The sequence below is a fragment of the Rhyacophila brunnea genome, unplaced genomic scaffold (assembly GCF_057557595.1).
Source record: "Rhyacophila brunnea isolate RB1 unplaced genomic scaffold, BYU_Rbru_1.0 scaffold_9, whole genome shotgun sequence".
Lineage (NCBI taxonomy): Eukaryota > Metazoa > Arthropoda > Insecta > Trichoptera > Rhyacophilidae > Rhyacophila > Rhyacophila brunnea.
In genome coordinates this window covers 14,953,718-14,979,824 of record NW_028233361.1, presented here as the reverse complement: position 1 = coordinate 14,979,824, position 26,107 = coordinate 14,953,718, and the positions used below count along the sequence as shown (strand labels likewise).

The 26,107-nt window shown below is 36.6% G+C and overlaps 2 protein-coding genes across 3 annotated transcripts in view; one reads left to right on the top strand and one right to left on the bottom strand.

Moving 5' to 3' along the window:
* The window catches only part of p130CAS (Serine_rich_CAS and FAT-like_CAS_C domain-containing protein p130CAS), a 229,150-nt gene that overhangs the window by 82,408 nt on the left and 120,635 nt on the right, over positions 1 to 26,107 (bottom strand). The gene's annotated exons all lie outside the window — the stretch shown is intronic.
* On the top strand, positions 4,519 to 6,411 carry LOC147063317 (uncharacterized). Its single transcript, XM_085959943.1, has 2 exons — positions 4,519 to 5,688; positions 5,767 to 6,411. The coding sequence occupies exon 1, from the start codon at positions 4,768 to 4,770 to the stop codon at positions 5,194 to 5,196; it is 429 nt and encodes a 142-aa protein (XP_085816069.1). The 5' UTR covers positions 4,519 to 4,767; the 3' UTR covers positions 5,197 to 5,688; positions 5,767 to 6,411.

The following is a 26,107-nucleotide window of genomic DNA, read 5'->3' as shown; positions in this document are numbered from 1 at the left end:
CTTAATTTTGCGAAAATAAAGTAGAGTAAATTTAACCCGACTAAATTAGAAGATATCTCTATTAGAAAGTTGCCAGGAACGGGAGATATACGTAAATTCATCCCGTGAGAGAAAGATATACATCTGCTATCCCTTACGGACTGTTTCCTGTTAAACCTCTATCCGAAGGGTATAAAAGGCGACCACTTTTCCCGTAAAATCATTAGTTTCTACACTCTTCACCAGCGATCTTCAACAAAGCAGCAGTCCTACCGCGGATATGAGACATGGTTCTCAGTAGTTTTCGTGAATTTTACATACAGTAAGTCCCCATCGACGGGCAAAAAGTAACGCGAATAACTCGTATCTGCCGGTAGTGACGAGCTCGCGGAGTAATCACTTTTTCATTACGCATCGTACGAGGTGACGTAATCGGGATAAATTACGTGATCGGATTTGTTTTATAAAAACAAATTAATAAATTCAGATTATAATAATAAATTTTACAAATCATTTCGGAATTTTAAAATAAACTTTTGAAACTTTATTAAGTAAACATAATTATAAAAACAAATTTTAGTAAATAAATTTGTAAACATAAAAATAAATTTTAGTAAATAAATTTGTAAACATTAACAAACCTTTTGTAAACAAGTTTGTAAACACAAATAAATATTTGTAAACATACTGTGAACATAAATAAACGTTATAAACAACAATAAAATAAATTTTATTCTTTTATAAACCCGATACTATGTGACCGAAGAATAAATTATAATTTTTCTTACAAAAAAAAATATTTTGTGAAATAAAAATATTCAAAGAATATTTACGTATACATTCTCTGAATTAGGTGTGACTTTTTGGGAACTTGTGGAAGATTTCACAGAGATCCTATAGTGAACAAATAAATAGTTTGCTGATACTTTAATGAGATTTAATTACGGGAACAATGACAGTTAACCTTATTGTGTGACCGTGAACTCTAGTACCTGAATAAATTCGGCACCACACCAGCTGAGAGTTTTATTCGGGAATTCAAAAGTTGTGATACTACAAAGGAGATCCACCTCTCCTAGTTCATCACTAGTCTCCTCAGTGACGGCCCGGTAGCATTATTGAGCTAGCCGTGAGCCGGGTCATGTCATTATGGCGCCCAAATGCGTGCGGCATCTTCAGGTTGCGAAAACCTGAACGATCCTACAACTAAGATCTACTAAAAGATTTTAAAAACAATATATTGTGAAGTGTATCAATCAATTGTGGTTACCTGAGAGGTTTTAAGAACCTTATACCGGAGCTACAAGAGCGATCTACCTCAACTTTATAAATGTGAGTACAATGAAATAAAGTGTAACTCGCATTAACGAGGAACCAGTGATGAATACTTTTGAAAAATATAATTTGGAGAAGAATATATACGTAAAGGCAACTATATATAGAATACTTTTCTTGATATACTTGGAAAAGGAAAGAATAAATAAAATAAATACGTTTGGTAATTTATTAGAGTCGGATACCGACATTAAGCAAAAGTATGTCGATGAGACTATCCAAAGGATCTCTCTGACCCTTTTAAACCATAAAGAAAGTATAAAAATAAATTGTGTTACTCACCGTAACAGAAATAATAGAATTAAGAATAAAATGCACAATAAAAATTTCGTGTGAATTTTTAAGCTTTTTTCTAAATTAAAGTTGAGTACCATACAAGTATAGGTACAAGAACCTAGACAAAGAAAAAAAAATTTGAAAAAAATAAATTTATACTACTTTGTACATTAAAATCTCGATAATTATCATAATTACCGTGACGTCATGGGTATAGGTACATGAAGGCCTGTACCTATTACAATATAAGATTTTAAACGGAGAAGATTGGACGCTTGTAACAGGAGTTGCAAGCCTTCAGGGTTATCAGCGACAAGCAGCGCATGCCCTCCAAAAACTTTAAACGTCGATTGCGGACGAACGGGTGGTCGTAGGAAGCTGAAAATTGGCGCAATCGATAGCTGAATTTTTATATGAATTTACGGTCGAAGGTCCGCTTCTTCCAACTTCAGGGGACGGAGGAATTCGAAGAAATTATGCCGAACCCTGTTCCGGGTCCGAGTGTAGAAGAAGACTTTATATTGGAAGAAGGCTTGCAAAACGCGCAAGTATTCCCCGAAGAGGATTCATTTTTGCAAGTAAGCACGTCGGCTCCCAAACAAAAAATGGCACCACCAGAACCAGCCGTATGTACCCCGTGCCATGTTAAGCCGGAACTCCATTCCACCTATGAGGGTAGCCCAAAGCAGAGCGTTGAGCTTTTTCTCCGACGCTGCAAAGAATATTGCGAAGCTGTGAAGTACCCAGCTGAGAATTGGACAGAGTTGGCTATACGTCAGCTCAGAGGAGAGGCCAAGACTTGGGCCAAAAATATTGACACATCGGACAGTTGGCGGTCGTTTAGTAACGACCTGAAAGAGCACTTCGAATCGCCTTCAAGACGTCGTGCTCAACGAACGGAGCTCGAACATAAAGAGCAAGGACCTCAAGAGGGAGCTTATGGTTTCCTCCTGAAGAAGATGGAATTAGCCGAGGTACTCCTTCCGGAGATGAAGTCGGAAACCCTGGCTTCAACCTTTTATGACCTACTCACTGTGAGCGATCAGATAAGGGTTAATCAAGAGAAATGGAAGACGATGGACGAGCTGCTTGAAGTAGCTCATACACTTCGACCATTGAAATCGGCATTGGCTTCCGTGCCATCTCCAGCAAATGCCGTCAAGGCGAACAATGAAAAGAGGCCCGCTCAGCAGAGAACTTGGCGCGAAAAGCCGCGCTCAGCACAAGAGCCCGGTACTCGATCTGATGAAGCCCTAGAGGTTACCGATAAAAGGCCTCCACGGCAATCAGACCAGCAAAACGATTCAGAAAGACCTGCGTACCGCCCACGTCCTCGCATTGAAGAGCGAGGCGGTGCCAGACAAAGGCGCTGTCAACATTGTCCTGGCTTCCATGAAAACAAGGATTGCCCAGACAGGCAAGCAGCTCAGCAGACCAGAAAGGAGCCATGAAGACGGCTCGCGGACCGGGTTGATCGTCGATGGCTTCAAGACGACGAACACTGGCGGACCGCCGAAGAGAAGACTCAAGAAGGTGACACGAACGTTCCTCGAACGCCGTTCAGCCGAGTTCTAGCTAGTGACATAGACGCTCTTCTGGCGAATAGGGTTAACTGTGAAAGTGAACTGAAGGACACCCTTCCGGTGAAATCATTTAACCCTAAGGTTCACTGTGAGGTCGAAGCTGGCCCCAGTAACCAAGTTAATCTTTGTACAGGTCCCCTTGTAAAGGATAATAGCGTAAGACCGGAGGAACATCGCAAACATGATATTAAGAATTCTGCTAGTAAAATAGTAGAAAATTTTAATCCTTTTACCGGCGGCGAAATAGAATATAAAAAGTTTTTAGATAAATTAGAATTAGGAAGTTATGAAATAAATGTTGGCGGCAAGGAAGAAGGTTATCAAGATATGCAGTTAACGACAGCTAGCAGTGGATGCGGCGAAGGCGTAAGCAGTGGCGCTCTTGGTGTGCTGAGAACATCGGCAAACGTAAGTAACTGTAGTCTCGTCGATACTGACGACAGATCTCTTGTAACAAATAATTTAACGAATTATCGTGCTTCCGCTAACCATTTGTGTAAAAATATTAATAGTACTAATTATACTAAAGCCGAAGCTGGCAGTTTACTTGAAATTAATAGCGATGTATGTAGTTTAGATAGTCGATCGTCGTTGCAATCGAGCAACGAAACTTTAGGAAGGGACTTACCTTTTAAATTAGCGAACAGACCCCACGAGGCTGACGTTAAGAATATTATTAGGAAAAGTCGAACTAATCGTCGACTACAAAACATTAATACCTTCGGTAAATTAAGGCGAAATAAACTTAATGAAGAAGAGCTCATAGCATTAGATGACTATAATCGTTATCTTAAACAAAAATCAAGTAAATGTAAGTCCTTTAGTATTAAGAATGTTAAAAATAAGTTATGTAAGCTTAATAAGATTAATTTTGATAGTGTTAAGTTTGAATTAAGAAATATGAACTTAATGTATATAGATAAAGCTAGATATAGTGACGAAAGAGTTGTTGTGTATGATCATCGTCTCAAAGGCGGTGATATACTCAATAACGGAGAACAAGAGTTATGGGACTCAGCTACGGCTGCCCATAACCAACAAAGCAAAATTTCTACGGATTTTCTCGGTTCTGTAAATATTTTAGATCCTAGGGACAGGTGTAGTCGGGGACAGAATTTTGCGGCGTGTCAAAAGACACTACCATCTGTAACGACTACAGACCGTCCAAATAGCGTAGTCAGAAGTACGTGGACAATTGTAGGTAGTACGTCGGATGCGCCGGGTGAAGAGAAATTACCAACTACTGCAATTGCACGTAATAAAAATAGTTTACCTCATAAAGACTTAAATATTAAATTTGATAAAAATGTTAGTGTTAAAAGTGTTTTAAATACTAGTGTTAAATTGATATATATGATTGTGATAAGTGTGATATATTTTAAATTAATAGCGAAGAGAGTGTTGCTAGTTAAGGCATGGGGAAGCGCATGGCTTCCACGCTAAGTCCTTTACTAGTATTCGGAGCTGCGGTGCGAAATAGTTTGAGAAGAATCTGGCTAATGAAAGAGCAGACGACCCGGTGGTATCACCTACGCCGCTTTCCGAAGCTACCAACAACAGAGACGAGGGAGTGCACGCCCTGTCAGAACGTCGTATGGATGCGCAGGAATGTGCGCGGGAAGAACTACTGGCGAGTTCAGGAACGGATTCCGAACTTAGCGATGGAGAAGCTGAAGTGGAAAGAATTGTTGACTCGACAATATCTAATGAAGAGAGGACCCTTGGCGAGAGGCTGGATGCGTTGGACGCAGTCTTACAAGACGCCCCCATCAAGATAGCGCCCCCCAAGAGAGAATTTAGGAGGATGGGACGATTGGGAGGGCGGCGCCCTGCGCGGACCGACCTCCCAACGTCCAGGAGCAAAGATCAAGGTACCACCTTTGGCGAGTGGCGGGATGCGTTGGACGCTGTCTTACGAGGCGCCCCCATCCGGAATGCGCCCCCCAAACGTCAGTATCAGCGTATAGGCCGATCAGGTAAGCGTCGCTCCAAGCGATCGCTACCGCCATCGCCTGTAAGCTAAGTCTCTAACTAAAGCGAGCTATAAGTCTTCGAGAGGAGCGATAAAGAAATAAGTCTATTATCGAAGCAAACAACAAGACCTCGAGAGGAGCGATAAAGAAATAAGTCTATTATCGAGGCGAACAACAAGTCTTCGAGAGGAGCGATAAAGAAATAAGTCTATTATCGAAGCAAACAACAAGACCTCGAGAGGAGCGATAAAGAAATAAGTCTATTATCGAGGCGAACAACAAGTCTTCGAGAGGAGCGATAAAGAAATAAGTCTATTATCGAAGCAAACAACAAGTCTTCGAGAGGAGCGATAAAGAAATAAGTCTATTATCGGAGCAAACCACAAGTCTTCGAGAGGAGCGATAAAGAAATAAGTCTATTATCGGAGCAAACCACAAGTCTTCGAGAGGAGCGATAAAGAAATAAGTCTATTATCGAAGCAAACAAGTCTTTTCTCGAAGCGAGAAAGAAATAAGTCTTCGGGGAGAGCGAAACGAAGAAAGTGTTGCTAATTAGGGCATGGGGAAGTCCATGACTTCCACGCTAAGCCCCTAATAGTATTCGGAGCTGCGAAATGAAGACGTGTTGCTAATCTAGGCGTGGGGAAGTTCGTAACTTTCACGCTAAGTCCTTATTAGTATTCGGAGCTGCGAAATGAAGACGTGTTGCTAATCTAGGCGTGGGGAAGTTCGTAACTTTCACGCTAAGTCCTTATTAGTATTCGGAGCTGCGAAATGAAGAGAGCGTTGCTAATCTAGGCGTGGGGAAGTTCGTAACTTTCACGCTAAGTCCTTATTGGTATTCGGAGCTGCGAAAAATAAGTCTCTTGATTGGGATTGATTTTAAATTCTTGTAGAATGTAATATATAGCTAGGAGTATTGGGCGTTAGATTAAATAGGTTTAAATGACCCTATGTAATTTAATATTAAAGGTATTGTCAGGGGAGTCTCCCTGGCATATCATAGTACTATGCCGTATTTTCTAGTAAGCGGGAACGTGATTCGCGACGGGAAGTCGAACTCTACTTCTGTCCATGGGTCGTAAAGGGAGCGTCTCCGTGAGCCCTCTTCCTTGCAGTTGTCCCTCGGCAGGAAAAGCAGTAGTCGTCCCATACAGCACTCACCGTCCTCAAAATAAAATTTTTAACTTCAGAATTATTACAATGTATAATTTTCTTTTATTAATTAGAATTTTAAGACCTGAATCTGGGCGAATATTAATTACAAAAAGTAAAAGAAAAACTTTGTGTGCATGCGCAGATTTTGTGTATTTTATTTTGAATATGCTTTACTGTTGCTTTATCGCTTTGCATTTTTACGGTGTCCTGAGGTGTTGCAATGGTGAATTGAGACTAGACATATACAGTTATGTCTTTATTAAGGGTGGGCATTTGACACGAACAAAAACGCCGACCTTCAGTTAGTGTTTGTGGCAGAGTATGGTTTAACGACATAACTATACAAATCTAGCCTTGTAGTCAATTCTACTTCTCAATAGCCTTGCGACAACCTCACGACACGGTTCAGACAGGATATATAAGTCCCATGGTTCTAAACTATGGAAGAATCAAGAATGAAATGGTCAAAAAGACCATGAACAGGTAACCACTAGCGTAATCGTTTAGTATTAGGAAGTAAAATGTATGTTGTTAACCTTTTCTTTGTGAATATAATAAAAATTTTACGTAAATTTTCGCCTCATAAAATCGAGACTGCTAAAGTGTAATCGGAGCGCTGTGACCACAGGCCTCGAGATGACACGTCGCGTAGATTAGCGCGATGTATTTTTTGAAAATAATTTCCGGGAAATCTCCATTAAACTTAGAAAATAAGTTATGGAAGAGATTATTTACGTAAAATTTAGCAAGTACATGCTTCAATAACTTTTATAGCAATAATGGAAGTGTATGAAAATTGGAAAAGAAAATTGAATATTTATGAATTTATATATTGTATAATTGTGAATAAAGAATTTTTATACTAATTTTATCAATACAAGATAGAAGCTAACTACCGTTATAAAAATACTGTAAACGCGTATCTATGTTTATAGACGCGTAATTATAATTATAGATTTTGTTAATGCTATAACTTGCTGACTGTAATGAATATTGTAAAAGTAGCCATTGGGAAAACTTAAGATTCTGGTATAGATGGGTTTCTACCCATAAACAATAATAAATCTTAATCACATCCTGAGTAATAAAAGAATCAAATATTACAACTAAAATTACGAATTATCGCTCAACCTTGAACTTTAAAGAAAATCTATTTCAGTCAAAAGTACCGACCAGCTGGTTCACGTCGCGAGACAAAAATAGATTCAAGGTTACATCCATATTACTATATAAAAGTCACTATGCAAGATTAAATAAGTTAGTAACTACTCGTGTATAACATCTTGTTAGGATTAAGCATTTATATATTTAAGTTGAAATGTTAAGTATAATATTATAGTATTTTCTCGTAATAATATTCGTCTGAAAAGTAAATATCGAATGAGAAAGTTTCTGCGGCTCCAAACAGTTTTATTAAAACTTAGTAAAATTCTATTGGCCTAAAAAGGCCAAGAGTGGTGGAAAAGACGAGTACATGGGTGTCAACCTTTCGTTTTGACATTTTAAATTTAAAGACTGCCATTCCCTTATTTAGCACCCGAATACTTATTCCGATACCTCGTTGGAAAGCTAGAAACTTTCCCCTTCGTTTGAACACGAAAAATCATATAAAATCAACTATTTTGCTTACGTCATCCCAACTGCGCATTTAAGGGACATGTTCTAGAGGGTGCTTAAAACACCCCTATTAAGTCTTAATTTTGCGAAAATAAAGTAGAGTAAATTTAACCCGACTAAATTAGAAGATATCTCTATTAGAAAGTTGCCAGGAACGGGAGATATACGTAAATTCATCCCGTGAGAGAAAGATATACATCTGCTATCCCTTACGGACTGTTTCCTGTTAAACCTCTATCCGAAGGGTATAAAAGGCGACCACTTTTCCCGTAAAATCATTAGTTTCTACACTCTTCACCAGCGATCTTCAACAAAGCAGCAGTCCTACCGCGGATATGAGACATGGTTCTCAGTAGTTTTCGTGAATTTTACATACAGTAAGTCCCCATCGACGGGCAAAAAGTAACGCGAATAACTCGTATCTGCCGGTAGTGACGAGCTCGCGGAGTAATCACTTTTTCATTACGCATCGTACGAGGTGACGTAATCGGGATAAATTACGTGATCGGATTTGTTTTATAAAAACAAATTAATAAATTCAGATTATAATAATAAATTTTACAAATCATTTCGGAATTTTAAAATAAACTTTTGAAACTTTATTAAGTAAACATAATTATAAAAACAAATTTTAGTAAATAAATTTGTAAACATAAAAATAAATTTTAGTAAATAAATTTGTAAACATTAACAAACCTTTTGTAAACAAGTTTGTAAACACAAATAAATATTTGTAAACATACTGTGAACATAAATAAACGTTATAAACAACAATAAAATAAATTTTATTCTTTTATAAACCCGATACTATGTGACCGAAGAATAAATTATAATTTTTCTTACAAAAAAAAATATTTTGTGAAATAAAAATATTCAAAGAATATTTACGTATACATTCTCTGAATTAGGTGTGACTTTTTGGGAACTTGTGGAAGATTTCACAGAGATCCTATAGTGAACAAATAAATAGTTTGCTGATACTTTAATGAGATTTAATTACGGGAACAATGACAGTTAACCTTATTGTGTGACCGTGAACTCTAGTACCTGAATAAATTCGGCACCACACCAGCTGAGAGTTTTATTCGGGAATTCAAAAGTTGTGATACTACAAAGGAGATCCACCTCTCCTAGTTCATCACTAGTCTCCTCAGTGACGGCCCGGTAGCATTATTGAGCTAGCCGTGAGCCGGGTCATGTCACCAACTGTAGGTATTCAGCCCGCAGGAGGAAAGGGGGAGTTGGGTGGACCCAACTCCTGTGCGAACTTGCACAAATATATGAGATATTAGACCGACGTCCAGCGTGGACCCGGTCCTGGAGGCAGTGAAAAACTGGATACAGAATTCGAAAATCCTGGGTTTTTATTCGAATCGGGAGATTTCATCCCCTCGGGCGAGCGTTCTACGGGTCAAAAATCCACATATCATTTTCACTATGAGATTTGGACTTAATTGATTGCCCCGCGAAACCGCAAGTCGCGAGAGAGCTGAAATCAACGGTATTTGATAGGCGCGGGCCGCCGGCATAAATCCTCCTTCGCGGCATCCCGCTGAGAGCGATATTTCACTTAGCTCTCCCTACAATGAATGCGTTTTTTAGCTTGTATTGTACTTTTAGTTTTTAATTAACCAAGCGAAAACTCAACGCATCGAAGAGTGTGATACCTCAATCTGCTCGTCACCGTTCAGGCTAGCATATGAGTATACACCCTGCGATGTAAGCCTCTCCCTGGCTGAGTGGCGGGAGCCACAAGTTCGGACCTATGAGTGGGCCGCCCACGCGCTACGTGTACATTTATGACAAAAATTAAAATTATTAAAATACTAGGTCTTATTCTCTATGTATACATATAAATGTTATATCTAATTAACTTATATTTAAGGCGCTAAAATTAATCTTGTCCTGAGCTCTATATCTCGCGAACCTTTATGGTTACGCGTACTATGGAATAACTGAAGTCTCCGCGGCCCGTAGACGCGTACGTCATTTCAAATTTTACGTTGATCGGACACGCGCAGCTCTAGCTATCATTAATAATGTGTTTGTATGGAGATCTCGCGGCTGTCATGAATTGCGCAAAAGGGACGGAGCTCCACACATGAGCCGGTCGGCTGCGGTCGCGGTCGGGATAGGGAATTGATCCAGTTGTGCAAGGGAGACAACTGTCCGGTTACCGACTGGCGAACGCAGCGCCAAGGCCGCTCATATGTTATATAATATGAATCGCGATAAAAACCGCGGGGCAATCGCGCGCGGGATGCGTGGATTACGCGTATGGTATTAATATGGGAGTGATGAAAATTAGAAGTCAGAGGTATACAGTACCTCGTGAGTGGTTTGGATGCTATGTAGATGCTATGTACGGAGCCCAGGTCTAGATCGTTTCTCGTCTAATTAAATTAATCAAAATATTGATTAATTATTATCTAGCTTAATTTCGCGGATCGAATTATGTTAACATTATACTCTAATTATGGGTACAGATTTATATACTAATGTCGGTTTACAATTACACACGCTGACAATACCTAATCATTGCAATTATACAATACTAGATCCATTTATCTTAATTACATTATTACATTTACTCGAAGTCCAATGCAGTATTATGCTATTTTAATATTTATATACCTATCAAATATTTATTTGACATGGCAAAATACCTATTACTAATATTATATACCTATTGCTACCATCTTAATTAGGACACATAATCTTCGTACTGCATCTTATTAATTGGATTTTAATTACTACTTTATTATTACTCCGTCGTTATTTACATTCTTACCATCACTCTTCATGGTCCTTATGACCGACTTATCTCATCTACAGTTCACCCTGAGGAGCAGTGGGACCTGCTGGGGCAACTGTAGGACTCCCTCATACATCATATATGGCTCGTCTTTGTCGGGGGTCGTAAGCCTATTACTTTATAACCGGTGGTACATTGACTATTTTGATCAGATCGAGCGATTGGATGGTACCACTCCTTATGGGAGTGTCCTCTCAGGAGCACACTAAACGTGTTCGTGACAGGAGGTCAGTCACCATCAGGGCGAACTTTGTCTTATTATCTGTTATCCATAACAGTTCGGTGAAGCTGCACTCGTACCAATCACGGAGGTTATTAAGCCACGAAATGCAGCGTCGTCTTCTGCTACGCTCACCGTTAATCTATCCTTGGATAAGATGTTGAGGAATCTGAACTTTTTTCCTCTCATATTGCGGCCGACATTTTACGCCATATTATAACCATATTTTAACCATACACAGTCTCAGACCTTGGTTGCTATTGAGGCGTCTCATTTTGCGAAAGACCCTCATTGCGATCTCAATTCTAGTTTTTATTTTCTGGGAGTTGTCCCATTTCTCATTAACCCATGTTCCTAATAATTATAGAGGGTGACACTAAACTTAAGTGCTGGTGTTTGGTGTAGCTATTTTTCATTTTTAAACTACCTATATGAATTGCTGAACTCATTAAGTATGTAATATTATAGAACCGTTATTGAATTGGGTGAGATTAAACATTCGCAATAGTTATTGGAACATTAATTTACTTCATCGAGTGATATGAAAGCTTTGGGGCCATTAAGAGGTCTAGTTGTTGGTAATAAAAACTATTGAACATCCGCTGACTATAATTATTGAACGCTAAAAATAACTCAAAAGAAATTAAATTTCAGTTATAAATAACTATCCACCTTTATGGTTGCTATGTGTATAATACAATGTTATAGGTGTGTTTACAAACATCCTTGTTTCAGCACAGCGGGCACAGCCGCGACAAGAGTGTTGGAGCCTGCTTCAATTTAAAGGTCCTCATACAATAATGAGTTCAAAACGGCATGTTGTGTACAAGAGGTCTATTGCAGAGGTTTAAAACTTTTAATGGCATCGTTTTATAAAAGTTTTATTTAGGTAATGAAAATGTTACATCTTGGGTGATTTTTTTTCCCTTTTTAATGCTGGTTAACTGAAAGTAATTTTAAGTAAAAAGAGACGTATCTTTCTTCTTCTTATGTGTCTGTGGCAGTTTTTTAGGTACACAGAGCGAAAGAGAAAACAACATGTAATATCTCACATTGATTTGATTTTTACGAAAATCCTATTTACTTCAGTAAAAGCTTACTATTTTTATACAAATAAAGCATTTTATGGGGTTAAGTAATTTAAATTGACAAGATATTCTTTCTTTTAACAGATCGGTTTTCAATCATAACTAATGCCATTCATTTTATAATTATTAATTAGATACCTAGTTATAGAATAAACTATTTTTTATTCAACGATAATTCATAAGATTTGAGAATGTAACAATATTTATTGAACATAATTTGAAAAGAACACCAAAAAATATTCTATAACTCGAACCCGCGTCCACTGGATTTGTGCAAATGTGGCCGACCAACCTGTGCGTCATCAAACATCTTCTTGGCTACGTGTTAAAACTGTGAACTAACATGCTCCGCCCATTTTAACCGCACTTCCATTATAAAATAACAAGCTCCTCCCATTGAGTAAACAACAGCGCCTAGAAGCGTAGCCAAGAAGATGTTTTCGCACAGTAGTTATGACGAAATTAGCTGGTAGTTTTTTTACGTTTTTGAAGCGCTTCACTGATTGCGTTAATTTTCGCAGTCGGATTTTAATATTTTAAATCGAAGTATCAATAATTACGTGAATGATGTCTGAACCCATAGACTATAGATAGATCTGAACATATTACATTAGAGGGATAGTTGACACAATACAACAACTATGTACACCCTCAATCCCCATAGTCTACCTATTTCTAAAAGTCACTCTTCACCACGGCTACTTACGTCATGGCGTCATATAATAATACTTCGAACGGTAAGCCGACTTTTTAATTGACTTAACAATCAATCATAATGTAGACGAGAAAGTTGGCAACCAATGGTTACCAACGCGACCATCACAAATCCACACAACGAGACCTCTCACATACGAAGCGTGATGTGATGAAGCGAACATGACTTCGTAAATTTTTCAAGAGAGTGGCCGTGCTACATGGTAATGTAATAATATAATAAATAATAAGGGGGGAACGCCGTGACTGTATGGGGCGACCCATAAGCGAAAGCGACCCACAGCCAGCCGCGTGCCGAGGGGAGCGAACCCATTGTTAGAGATCCTGTTCTGAACACACCCCATCCCTAAAATAAAATCCATTCAATACGAGACTTTGTTTACACTATTTATTTATACCACGGCTTTTACTAGAGGGTTACCTACGTTTTTTTTATTATTTAAACCGGTTCTAATTTCCGTGGCAATTTACTACCGTACACAGGTGAATTTAATTACTTGATATTAAAGATACGATCCACTTCATAATGTGATGTTGATGCCATGGCCCCTAAGGGGGGGGCTAACAGGGCTCTAGCCTGGAGGCCCGGCGTGGCGGGTCGACCACTTAAGTGAAAATAATACACACCATAAATTTGCTCTAATAGTAAAAAAAAGTCGCCTGCGGCGCTATTTTCATTAATAGTTATTAACATTTAAAATTATGTGGCTCGTGACTGTGTGATATGATATAATGATTGATATAATTAAATGATAATTCACGTGTAAAATTTTATTTTATAAATAATTTAAGTGTGTTTCCTGACTTACAAAATGTTTTTTTTATCCAATATGGCGAAGGGTTGCATGTTACTTGGTTACCACAAAAAGAGGTCGCGATCAATGAATGCTTCATAATATTATGCAGAGTGCCAACAACTCAATAAATCAACGGGATTTATTTAAAAATCGCTAAAAATACACGGAATACTCTTAGTCCTGGGGTTCCGTGGAAACCACTTGGGGAACAATACTGTAGAAAATCACACTGCCCTTAACGTTAGCGATAGGTAGTGGGGCACGCCATAGATCCTGTTTTAAGGTTGTGGGCCATGGTTGATGTATATTCACGATGGTGGGAATGGTGAGATATTACTCCAAATAGAACACCATTTTTTGATCATGGATGCGCTCATTATCAAACCGGAATCTATTATTCTATCGATCTGCAATAAAGATTATATTTCAACAAATGCATAAAAAATCTATATATCATATATAAATATATATATATTACTAGCCAACTATAACATTTTGCCTATTCCCACTCCATTGACTGCAAAGGTGTACTGGTAGAAAAAGATAAGTCACCATTTTATTTACAAATTCAAAAAACCAATAATTACTTATTACAAAAAATACTTGCTTATACTTAAATCGAATTCTTAAATGATTAATGCATTTCATAGAGTGGTTGGTTTAATCAATAATGATTTAGGTGAAAAAATAGAGAGCTCCAAACTTCTTGATTTTAGAAAAAGTCGATTTTTTCAAAACAAGGATTTTTGACTTATAGCTTTCTGCCATTATATCGGCGAAATATTCAACTTTATAAGACGGGTGATGAGTATATTGTGAAGAAATTTACCTAAAAATAATCAAAAAAATGCATAATACTCGTAGTATCCACAATCAATAAATTTATTATTATGACTTCCGGAATACTGTAATAGTTTATCAGTAACAACGATTCATTCTAAATTAAGAAAGAATAAAAAACGTGTCAAAATGATGTTTTGCATAAAGCTTTGAGATAAAATATATATCGGGTCGGCAAGAGGCCGCGACTTTTGGCCCAATGATAAAAGAACAAATATTATTAATTTGGTTTCTTAAAAATTTTGTTTAAATTTATTGGCCCGCAGACAGGAACCGTCAAGGACGTTTTAATTATTCTCAAAGACGAGTTTTTTGGAGAGCCAACAATTTAATTGGTAGATAATTTATTCGTGTTCACTTTAAACGTTTATTAAACAATTGATTTTTTCCGAACGTTGGCAGAATTGAATTGAATTGACAGAATGCTGTCTTCTAATTTGTATTAATGACTGATATTATAAATAGTAAAATAATATTTTGTGGTGCACTACTCAGGCGCGTAGACAAGGGGAGGGGGGTTTTGGTTCAGAGTGTTTGTCATGCGGTCGTACCAATGTACCCCTGAGATTCGGCGATTCGGCGAATCGATTCTCAAAGCTATAGGTAGGTACCATAATGTCCTTTAAATATTTCGCTAAAATCATCATATTGTACTTAATCATTTTTTTTATTTTGTTTGCTACACACCAATTGAAATTTACAGAAGCCTAATGCCGGGTCCACACTGGCAACATGTCGCGCGACAACCTCGTTAAATTTTACGATAAGTATGATAATTATCGTAAAAATTCTAAAGCAATTATGATAATTATCGTAAAATTTAACGAGGTTGTCGCGCGACATGTTGCCAATGTGGACCCGGCATAATGAGTATAAAAAACAGAATAATATCCAAGTTTGGCTTTTAAACGGTCCCATGGATTTAGAGATACATAGAAGAATAATTATTATTTAATTATATTATACACAATATGCAAAGTAACATAGTATGTATATGCGATGACAGATTTTATGGTTCAAGTTCATTTATGAACATGGCAAGCTAATAAATGTAGAATGTTTATGAAACACCAAAACACATGGCTGGGGTCGTATGATGCAGCCAATAACCATTATCTCTGATATGTATAAAAATATCTTAAGTGTCAAAAACACTTGAGTTTTACTGACAAGATTGCAAGAGCGGCTTTCCAGCGTGAATGGCTGCTGAGTAAAGCGGAATCGAAGAGATATTATTTTTTATTAAGCACTTTAAGATTCATTTTAGAGCATGTGTAAAACAACAAGGAACCCACTTACTATTCCTGGATCTGGTATGGTAGGTATTAGAAGAAGGTTTATTCCTAAAAAAATATAATTTATTTAATTGTATTTGTAGATTTTAGCAAATAGGTACCATTACAACTGAGATCTACTTTATTATGATCTATATGTTAATATGAATACAATCGATGGAGTGTACTTGATGAAATTTGAATTTAAATTCTAACGGATTTAAGTTTTGTACTATTCGCCTTTCGGCATCTTCAAGCACTATGTGCACTCTCCAAAAGGTAAATACACACTGACAACGAATACAGTTAATTCTATATAACAAATTAATATAATAAAGTAGGTAAAAACTTTATCACCTACCCATTAAGTCAAGGATCACAATAAAAAAAGTATAACAAACAAATTATGTGATAGTTGAAATGTTTGTAAAAAACCTTTATCACTAATAATAATAATAATGCAAACAATAGGCGTATACATCGTCAAAACCCTAATAATGGATCATTTATTAGATACATGCAAGAGGTGTAAAGTATGACGATTTTGAAGTATAGGGCATAGGCGAATCCCGGGTCGCAAAAACGACTCAAATGGAATGGTACAAAACTTAAATCCATTAGAATTATCTATTTTATATTAGTTTCTTACTGTTATAAAAGAATAGCAAAAATACTAATTAAGAAGAGTGAAAACAACAAAAAATACGAGTTGAGAACTAGAGCAAAAACCTCATTAATTTTATTCTAGTTGCCTCAGTATAGAACGTGTCAATAGACGAACCATTAAAGAGACAATGAATCCCTAACGTATAATGTCATCAATCAATTGTCACAAGATAAGCAATTTTGCGATACAGTTGATATAATATGTTAATATTCTCTCATTTTAATTACAGATTTTAAAAATATTAGGGGTGAAACCGAAAACAATATTATTCCACCGCAACTTTAAGGTTTTTAAGGTTGTGTTCCAGCTAGCATTGTGGATGGTCTACTCACATTTTAGGGCCATGACATACGTAGCTACAAATGCAAGTCTTGCTGGATTCCAAAAAATATAATCAAGCAAGAACCATCACAGCTCGCGTCAATTTATTACAAATTGCAGCCCGTGTGTCTAATGTACATTTTCGTTGGGGTCTATATCTCGACAGTTTTAATTCTGTTTCCGCTGCCGAAAATGAACCTATGGTTTGTAGACCATTAGAGATTAATCCATGATATTTGAACGGTTTTTAGATACTAATAAAGATTGTTTCCAACTAAACGTAAAACTGACAGAATATGACGATATAGCCAAAACTATTTAATGATGGTCAGCGGTGATTTTGATTGACGCAGACGACACAATTGATTCGTCAGAAGATTTAAGTAAAAGGGTTAAACAATAAAATAAATTATAAGTACCAAAATCTTATATATTATATATACCTATATACGTATTTAGCACAAATTGAGTTCCTAAGCACGTACATTGATATTTTTACTAGATACTTATTATTAAATGGGTTTGTACTTTGTTTTATTGTACGTATTGAAGCAAGTTATAAGTAGGTACAAACAATATGTAGGTACTTTTAATTTGTAGTGTTTTTAAATTTAAAATCATTCCAGGCATTTTGCATAGGTATGTCATCGTGCAGCTGTGCCTAGTTTGATTCCAAGATTTGAATGATTTCTTGGTTCGTTCATACCATGTAACTTGTATTTTGAATTTGAATATATGTACAATACAATTAAGGCATCGTAAAACAAATTTTGAAAAGCACTGATTTTATTGGATATTATTTATTGTTAATCCCACATTGTTTTCCAAAAGCAAGCAGTCGGTTTCGTAAAGTGACAACATGGAAAAAAACCCAAAAAAAACAGTTAAGTATTACAAAATTTTTGTGGGAGTATGGGACGATGCCAAAATCAGGAAGTTGGTCCATTATTATGTCAATATAAGTGTCCAAAATCTTGTTGTTTTTATCCTACTAGATCCTCTCACGCATTTCGCACGTTGTAAATTTGATATCTGCGTTTTGCGTTGGACGAAAATTGCACCAAGCAGCTGTTCAGGTTAGCAGTTAAAGAAGTTGTGAGTCAAAAGTAAACCGGTGACAAAATAATAATGGAGAAGGCGTATTATCTACCAGAAAGTGTGATTAAGCGGAAACTCGAAGAAGTGGGTAGGTGTTGGAAACGCCCAATCCTTCCTTGCAGTAAACGCATTCACATTAAGTGGGATTTAAACTCATATTTGCTGTTTAACTGAATGAAACTTTATGCATTCTGTTTTATTGAAAATCATACACGGGTTGAAGAAAAAATATAAGTAATTTAATGCAAGATCGCATGACACATTGTAGACAGGGCCGGGCCCTGACTCTTTTGCGTCCTGGGCAAACGTTATTTTGACGCAAGTAATAAATAATTAATTAGTGTTTAACTGTGAAATAATGCACCTAATAGTCTCACTATAATTATAAATGATGGTGATATGTATGAATATAGCTAGATAACTCGCAGAACCAAACTGGCAAAGTGACCTCCGATTGTGTCTTAAGCGTTAAGTGTGTAATCAATGTGTGCTGCCAGTGCTCACGTATGCATGTAAAATATGGATTCCCTTAATGTAAGGGAAATCACAAAATTATGTGTCGCGCAACGTGGCATGGAAAGGTGCACGTTGGGCATAACGCAGAAATACCACAAAATAAACTAATTAATAAGGTGACAGACAAGAGTACACAATGTGATAGAAGTCGCAGACCAGATGATATGGCAATAGACTGGACATGTCACTTAGCGAGTGGACAATCGTTGGACTAAACTCACTAAACAAATGAACACAAGTATGCCCTAAAGCCTAAAACCTGCTGAATCGCCGAACTAAAAAAAATGGTGGATGTACGTGGCAGCAAAGAAAGGACTGACAATATTGGAAAGAGATAGAGGAGGTCTTTATCCAGCGGTGAATGGAACCCAACTGATGATGATGAAATACTCTGAAAAGTGACAATAGGTACCAAAATGTGGCACCCTTAAATTTCGGAAATCTCCAGCCCTCCAATCTCCAAACTCACGGACTGGTCCTAATTCTGTTACCGAATTCCAATTCTGTACTTGGATAAAAACGCGTTTGTAATTAATAATGTTTCATGACTAAAATAAGTTATTTATACAATGACTGGTTATTTAGAATTTCGATGAACAATCATGTATAATCGCAAATAGTAGTACAGTCCTACAAACTTATCTAAAGAACGGTCACAAATGGAACTACGGACTATCATATGGAGTCATTTTGAAAACGTCATTCAAATGTCAGATTCTGTCCAGTTGCGAGTCTTGCTTTGGTAGTTTTCGACTGTGGCTCCCCCATCCATTCTTTAGGTAAGTTTGTAGGTCTGTACGCAAGTAAATAATCAACGGAAAACACAAGCCCAGGCCTCTATTTTGATTTCATTTAGAAAGACTTGCCAACACTGAGAATTTGAAGTTACCAATTCCACCATACTGAAATCGTTCAACCATTACTGTCGAATGTTGTAGGACTGTAAATAACAGGTAAGTACTACAAGTTAATATAAATCCCTTTTCTACACATAACATAGTCTAAACTCTTTAATCGATTATGTAAATAATATCACCAAATGGCGACACATGATATCATTTTTACTTTAGACAGTTACACAATCAAATATTGACACAGCTTGTGTCAAAAACAAATACACAATAGCGTCTGAAAGAAAATTATTACAAAAACATTCATGCTGTTTTAAATTTCAAATAATATATTGTGACGTCTACGGTAATGGGATTCGAATGATATTGGAGAATTGACGCCTACATGTCTAGTACCTACCGTGTATCCCCACACCACTTGGAAGTAACTTCAATCGAGAGTGTTGCTATGGCAAGGAAGTTCCAGAATCAGAAGGCAGACGTCTAGCCGCCCCACCCTCCGTAAGAAATAATCGACTGACAACGCCTCCCTTTATTTTTATTCAAAGATAATAATATATGACGTTAAAGAAAACCATTATATTATGGCAGTAATAACGCGTCAAAGTCAAGCTTTAAAATTGTATTAAGATTATTGATTTAATTTAACAAAAGTGAATGAGCGTTGTAGATTCAATTTGCAGTAAACTCACTTTATTATCACCATTAATGTCAAAAATTTCAAGCTTTTCAACGCAATTTTAGATTCAGTCAATCAATAAATTTTGTCAATCAATCAATCAGTCAATGTTCAGATATTACCAAAATAAACACTGAAGCTTTAATGGTTTTGCAACATTTTTTTTTGTTGTTGTTCCTTTGCTTTTTGTTGTTCGAAAGAATTAGGTACTTACCTTTGTTTTATAACTATTATAATAGAGTTTTGCCACGTAAACGCCAGTTCAATTAATAAACTGAAACTTTAATTTTTCGCAAACCGTTTATTATTAAGTAATAATTTATAGAATATAGATGACCACACTGCTTCCCGTGAAAATTGAAAACTATTTTACGTACTTACCTAGAGTTAGTTGTAGATAGGTAGTTGACGCGGTGCGTAAGACACTTTCCATTTAAAGCATGCGCTAAACTACTCAGTGTTAAAACCAGGATTAACAAGTTGAAGTGTAGTGGAAGATGAAGTGATCGAATGTAGACATAGTTATATGTACATAATTATTACAAAACGTCAAAACAGGCACCCGTTTTTAAATGCCCACACGGACATATTATATTGTATTTTAAATGGCTACCATTTTATCAACTTAGTCTAAAAACTGAATTGTTATGAAGTAGTGTAATACTAAAATTCTAGTTGTAGTCCAAGCTCTTTGGAATCAATACAGTTTACGAAGCGAAACGAAATAATGCCATTCCAATATCAAATGTAGAGGAATATAATCGTAACTATAGCTTCCGATCCTCATATTCCCGGGATCGAAGTTAAGTGTTGGATGTTGGATTCCAGTTCATTGGGAAAATGCAATTTTTTATATGCCATTTAGATATTCGATTCTGCGAGAATGGTGGAATGGGATAACTGGCGAGAAATAACGCTTATGGGGTTCAATTATGGGGCGGTCGTTACATGGGTTGATAGGATGGTGATTTAGAAATAACACCAAAATAAATCCAAGCGTAAATATTTTATCGCATTTTCAGCAAAGGCAAGAATATCTTTAACATCTTACGATAACGATTGAACATGATTCATGGATTTTGACCAGTTGAAAACTAATTAATATGAATGTCGATTTTACTTTTTGAATGATACTGTGAATAATTGTGAGACTGATTAAACCTTTAGTTTAATAGAAAGAAAAATAGAAGAACAGGCCTAAACTTCAAAGATGTTGCATAATAAAGCCTCCAATTTCACGCAAATGGCATATTTCTTTCCATACAACATTTCAAACTCCTGAGCCGGCTCGCACATTAAAACTCGTCCGTCTGCAACGTGTCGAATACGTCGTTGGACGTCATCGTTATTCACGAAACACACGTTGCCAAATGGAGCTTCGCAGATTGGTCAAATGCGACTTTTTAGTTTGAAAAAAAACATCTAGTGCTGCTATCAACAAATAGCATGCGTTTCGGACTGCGAGTTGAAGACCCAGAACGCATACACACCTATGAATTGGTCATTCCTAGAAAGTTTGATGTATGGCTGTGCGGCAGACGGGCGAGTTTAGATGTGAGAGCCGGCTTAGGTATTCAGTACGAATGAAAATTAGTAGACCAGGCAGGCTCGCCGCACATAGAAAAATGGTATGGGAGTCCATCTCAAAAAAATAGCAATAATAATAATTTAGCAATGATACTTTAAGGCGGCGGGGTTAGCAAAATCTAGCAAGTGCCATTTACTCGCATTTACCCCGCCTTCAACCGCGGACCCGCGCACTTTTCCGTGTACATTCACCATACCAAGACAATCCGTAATTGGAGTGTGGAAATGAGCACCTAGCCTGCACAGCTATAACTACGAGAGCTTATCTACGAGATATAGCGACTTGTCACATTCATAAGTGGTTATCGAATACGCGTGGCCCAGCGGTCATAATTCTTAGAATCGTTGTCTTATCTTTTAGACATGCCGCATCAGAATGCAAAAGAAAACATCGAATGCTTCAGATTGCTACACCAATTCATGAGTGCCACAAATCGTCCACTGACACACCCCTTGCGTGTCTTAGAATGCCGAGAGTAGAAGGGCCATCCCATTGAGAAAGCTGTACGAAAGCCAAATCATCTGGATCACAATCCTTAATCACGAGGTCCTGACGAAGAAGAAGTACTTCCCTAATATTGTAATATTTCATTTACCTAAATAATTTGTATTTTTTTCGTTCCGGGGGGGGTCTCCGGACCAGAAACGCAACCCCCCCCCTTTATTGTGTGCGCGCCTATCTTTGCATATTTAAATTAAAAAACAGAATACAATAATCGATTACACAATTTTAACTTGTGATGTTTTCTTGTCATAATAATATGAATAAACATTTAATATTATCATTTTAAACCTCTTTGCACAAAATTTTAGATAGATACCTATATCAGTATTCTTTGAAACATTTTAAAAAGAGAATAATATTATATTCTCGTCTTAATCAGTGGGGTGTTTGGTGTACATTTCAAATGAGTTGTTTTTCTCGGAGAAAAATGAACAATCGATTGTTTGAACTTGAATACCAAACTCGTCGGACGTTACATACAGCAATGAATAAATATTTGCGAGATGCCGCATTTGTTTTTCAAAGGAAAAAAAACAAAAGTTGACAAGTCAAGTGACAACATTGCATACATTTCCGGCTGAGTATAGACAGACATCCTAAACAGGATAAGCGTGTATGTTTTTATTACCCATAACATCATAATATCGTCCATACTGAGTAAAAGCATTGTAAATGTTATCATAAATATTATTAATATAGGATTATTAACAGAACCAAACTGGCAAAGAGCGCAATTGGACGCCTGAATAGTATCTTCAAAAATGATCTCACAATGTGAAAACCAAAAATGACATAAAAAAATGCATTTTCCCAATACGATACTTAACTCCGCCAGATCCCGGGAATATGAGAATCAGAAGATAGGTATAGGTAGGAATAGGTATATTCATCGATAGTTGATATTGGAATGGCATTCACTCGTTTCATTACATGAACAATAATATGTATTCCACAGAGCTTGGACTATAACTAGACTTTTAGTATTATAGTATGTATGTAATTCATAAACATCCAGTTTGTAGTGTTGATGAATTGGTAGCCATATAATTATTAATACAATATTATCTATGTGTTCATAATATTTAAAGACGGTTCCTGTTTTGACATTTTATTATAATTTATAATAATGTACGTACCTATAGCTATGTCTACATTCGATCACTTCTATCTTCAACTTTTTAATTCTGGTTTAATACGGGGTAATTATTTAGGTTGAAAGCGTGTCACGCACCGCGTAACTGTCTACACATGTACGTCAAATAGTTTTCAATTTTCACGGAAAGCAGTGTTGTCATATAATTTTATAAAGCTAATTTTAATGCAAAGATGTAAAAATTATAGTAAGTAAGTACCTACCTACACAGAATAGTTTCCGTTTTGAATCCTTCAAAATAATAGTATTTTTGGCTCATTTGGCGTAAAATTATTGCATCATTCAGTTGAAAACACTGACGTGATGTTGAACAGAAGTCCATCGACGATGGAGATACGCGCGTTTGCACTTTCAACAAACCGGTTTGAGGCAGGCAATGCGCAGGCTACGCATGTACTACAATATAGTTTTTATCTTGCAAACGAAAACAATGTCATAATGTAGACATGGCTATAATAGAGAAAGATCCATGTGGATTGTGGACCATACACAAAACGGAAATATGTAAATCACGAGTTAATGCGGGTGAAAGATATCAGATATTAAATTTTGGTGATGTAATTTTTTTGTAGCGGTATTATTACACGAAAAACGTAATTGAAATTAAAAAAAATACCGCACAGCTTCGGTTATATTATTCAGATATTGCGGCAACAAATTGAAACCGTAAATGGGGAAAAAAATCGTGTTTTTTGGCTCCCGTAAGTGGAATGCGAAACGAAGAGGTGCCCATCAAAACTGGAGTAGTTAGTACCTACTCCGCGGAGCCAACTACCATACATCGTATTTAGTTTGAGAAATCAGAGCCATACCTAGTTATTCACGTGCCCTGTTATCGAAATTATAAATTAAATGATTCTTAATTAATTTTAACTTAGTTAGGTAGGTACTAAAACTTCTTTCTCGAAATGGGAAAGATGAAAAACATTGATATCCGGACATGACTCAATTAATCCAAAGTCATGCGGAGTTGCATTATTCATGTTACGTACAGTATAATATTACGTTTTATAACTTTTTTGCACTTTGCCTGATTACCTCACATAAAATTAGATCAAATGATATTCATTTGTATTAATATAATATTTCATCATCATCATCATCAGCCTGAATCTATCCACTGCTGGATGAAGACCTCTCCAAACTGATTACACTTATCTCGGTCGTATGCGTTGCGTTGCTACGTACTTCCACAAAACTTTATCTTTTCATCGATCCAGCGGCCTCTAGGTCTACCTTGCGGACGTTTTGTACCTCTTGGATACCACTAGATGACTAAATTTGTCCAACGATTGTCCCTTCCTCGAGCTATGTGTCCAGCCCATTTCCATTTGAGGTTTTTGCGAACTCTATTACATCGCAAACCCTTGTCTGTCTTCTTGACCACTAATTCCTCTTTCTTTCGCGTTAAGCCCAGCATGCACCCCTCCATACCACGCTGAAGGTATGTACACCACGTTGTATGTGTGCACCTACCACAATATGTAGTAATAAATACATATGTTATGTAAAAACAATATTTTTATCCTAGAGCCGGAGTGCTTAGTTATGAGGCGTATAGACGAGGTTTTCATAACTTTGAATTTGACATAATATTTACATAAATCTTTTTCTATTTCTATTTTTATAAATCAGTTGGTAAACGTAAACACGTCTTGTCGATCCTCAAAATTCTCAATTTGTATCGTGAAGTAATGATAATATATTAAATTTGTCATTTTTTTTCAATTTCTTTTAAATTCCCTTTTCATCCTGAGCCCCTGTATCTGTGCACCTCTCTCGTTGCGGTACTGTATTAACGTATCCGTAACACAGCGGAAAACTCAACCACGAAAACAAACTTGCGGTGTCTGTTGATTTTACAGAAATATTTTAAAAATTATGTTTTTTTTTTAAATCAGAATGAACCAGGGAAACAGAAAAATCAATTCGTGGTTTTTAGACCACTCCACTTTTGGTGGCCATCTCTTATTCCGTAAACAGTTTCAGAAACGGGGTAGCGGTATATTATGTCGGTAAAACAGACCGCTGGATTGGCGAATAAAATGATAATCACGATGATTACGCGATTCAAAAACGAAGCTTATTTAAATTAACAGAAACAAATTACGCGAAACAAGAATTTTTATTGCTTATTCAAAATTATTCTGAGATTCAAAACAAGTTATTTAAAACAGTAAGATACTGACCATTATTATTGGCATAAGTTTGTAGGAATTTTCCAATGTTAATTTTAATTTCAAGGCAGTAAAAATAAGTACGAACTTGATCGTATTGAAACCAATTTTATAGTTAATTTTGCAATTTTCGAGTTGTTGATGGTGACAGCGTTTTAAGGCTATACCAGGGAACTGAAATACCTTACAGGTGTGGAAAACAGACAACCGACTCGAGTGTGGAAGAATATGGGATAAACTTAAACACGTGTAAAGAATACGCTTGCTCCATTCTGACAATTGCTCTGACGCTCATTTAATATTGGTATATTTGAAGGTTGCAATACACACTGTTACACGTCTATATAACGTGTGGTTCATTTTCATTTTGTGGGCTACACATAATTTAACCACGGGAATTGAGATGATTTTAGAGTGTGAGTAATACCATATACTAGTCCAATTCAATTTCAAACAGTCGATGCAGCCGCAAGTAAGTCCTTGTTAGTACCTATAACCAAATATTTTATACAAATCAACGTTTGTTCAATTGGAGATGTTCTGCATTGGAATTACGGTCATGGTAGAGTTTGTAGTCGACACGACCGCAAATTGCGGTTCATGTTGCTCATTCCTAATGGAGAGATACATACAACGAATTATTATAGTGCACTATTACGATGGCGAATCGTACCTAATACCTGTTTATATGAGAGGAATCAGAAGAGGATGCCGTATTGAAACATTTGAAACGCGATTTATAAAAATAACTAAACGGCCAACGTCCTATATAGATCGATGCCATCGTACAAACATGTCGCCTTGTCCAGTTTATGCGATTTCAATACAACTGAGAGTAATCACTATTCACCAGTAAAGCCAATGGTGAGTGCAGAGAGGAAGAT

Bases quoted from the DNA above. Each gene is read 5' to 3' on its own strand.
- LOC147063317 (XM_085959943.1), top strand. From the start codon at position 4,768: ATGGATGCGCAGGAATGTGCGCGGGAAGAACTACTGGCGAGTTCAGGA.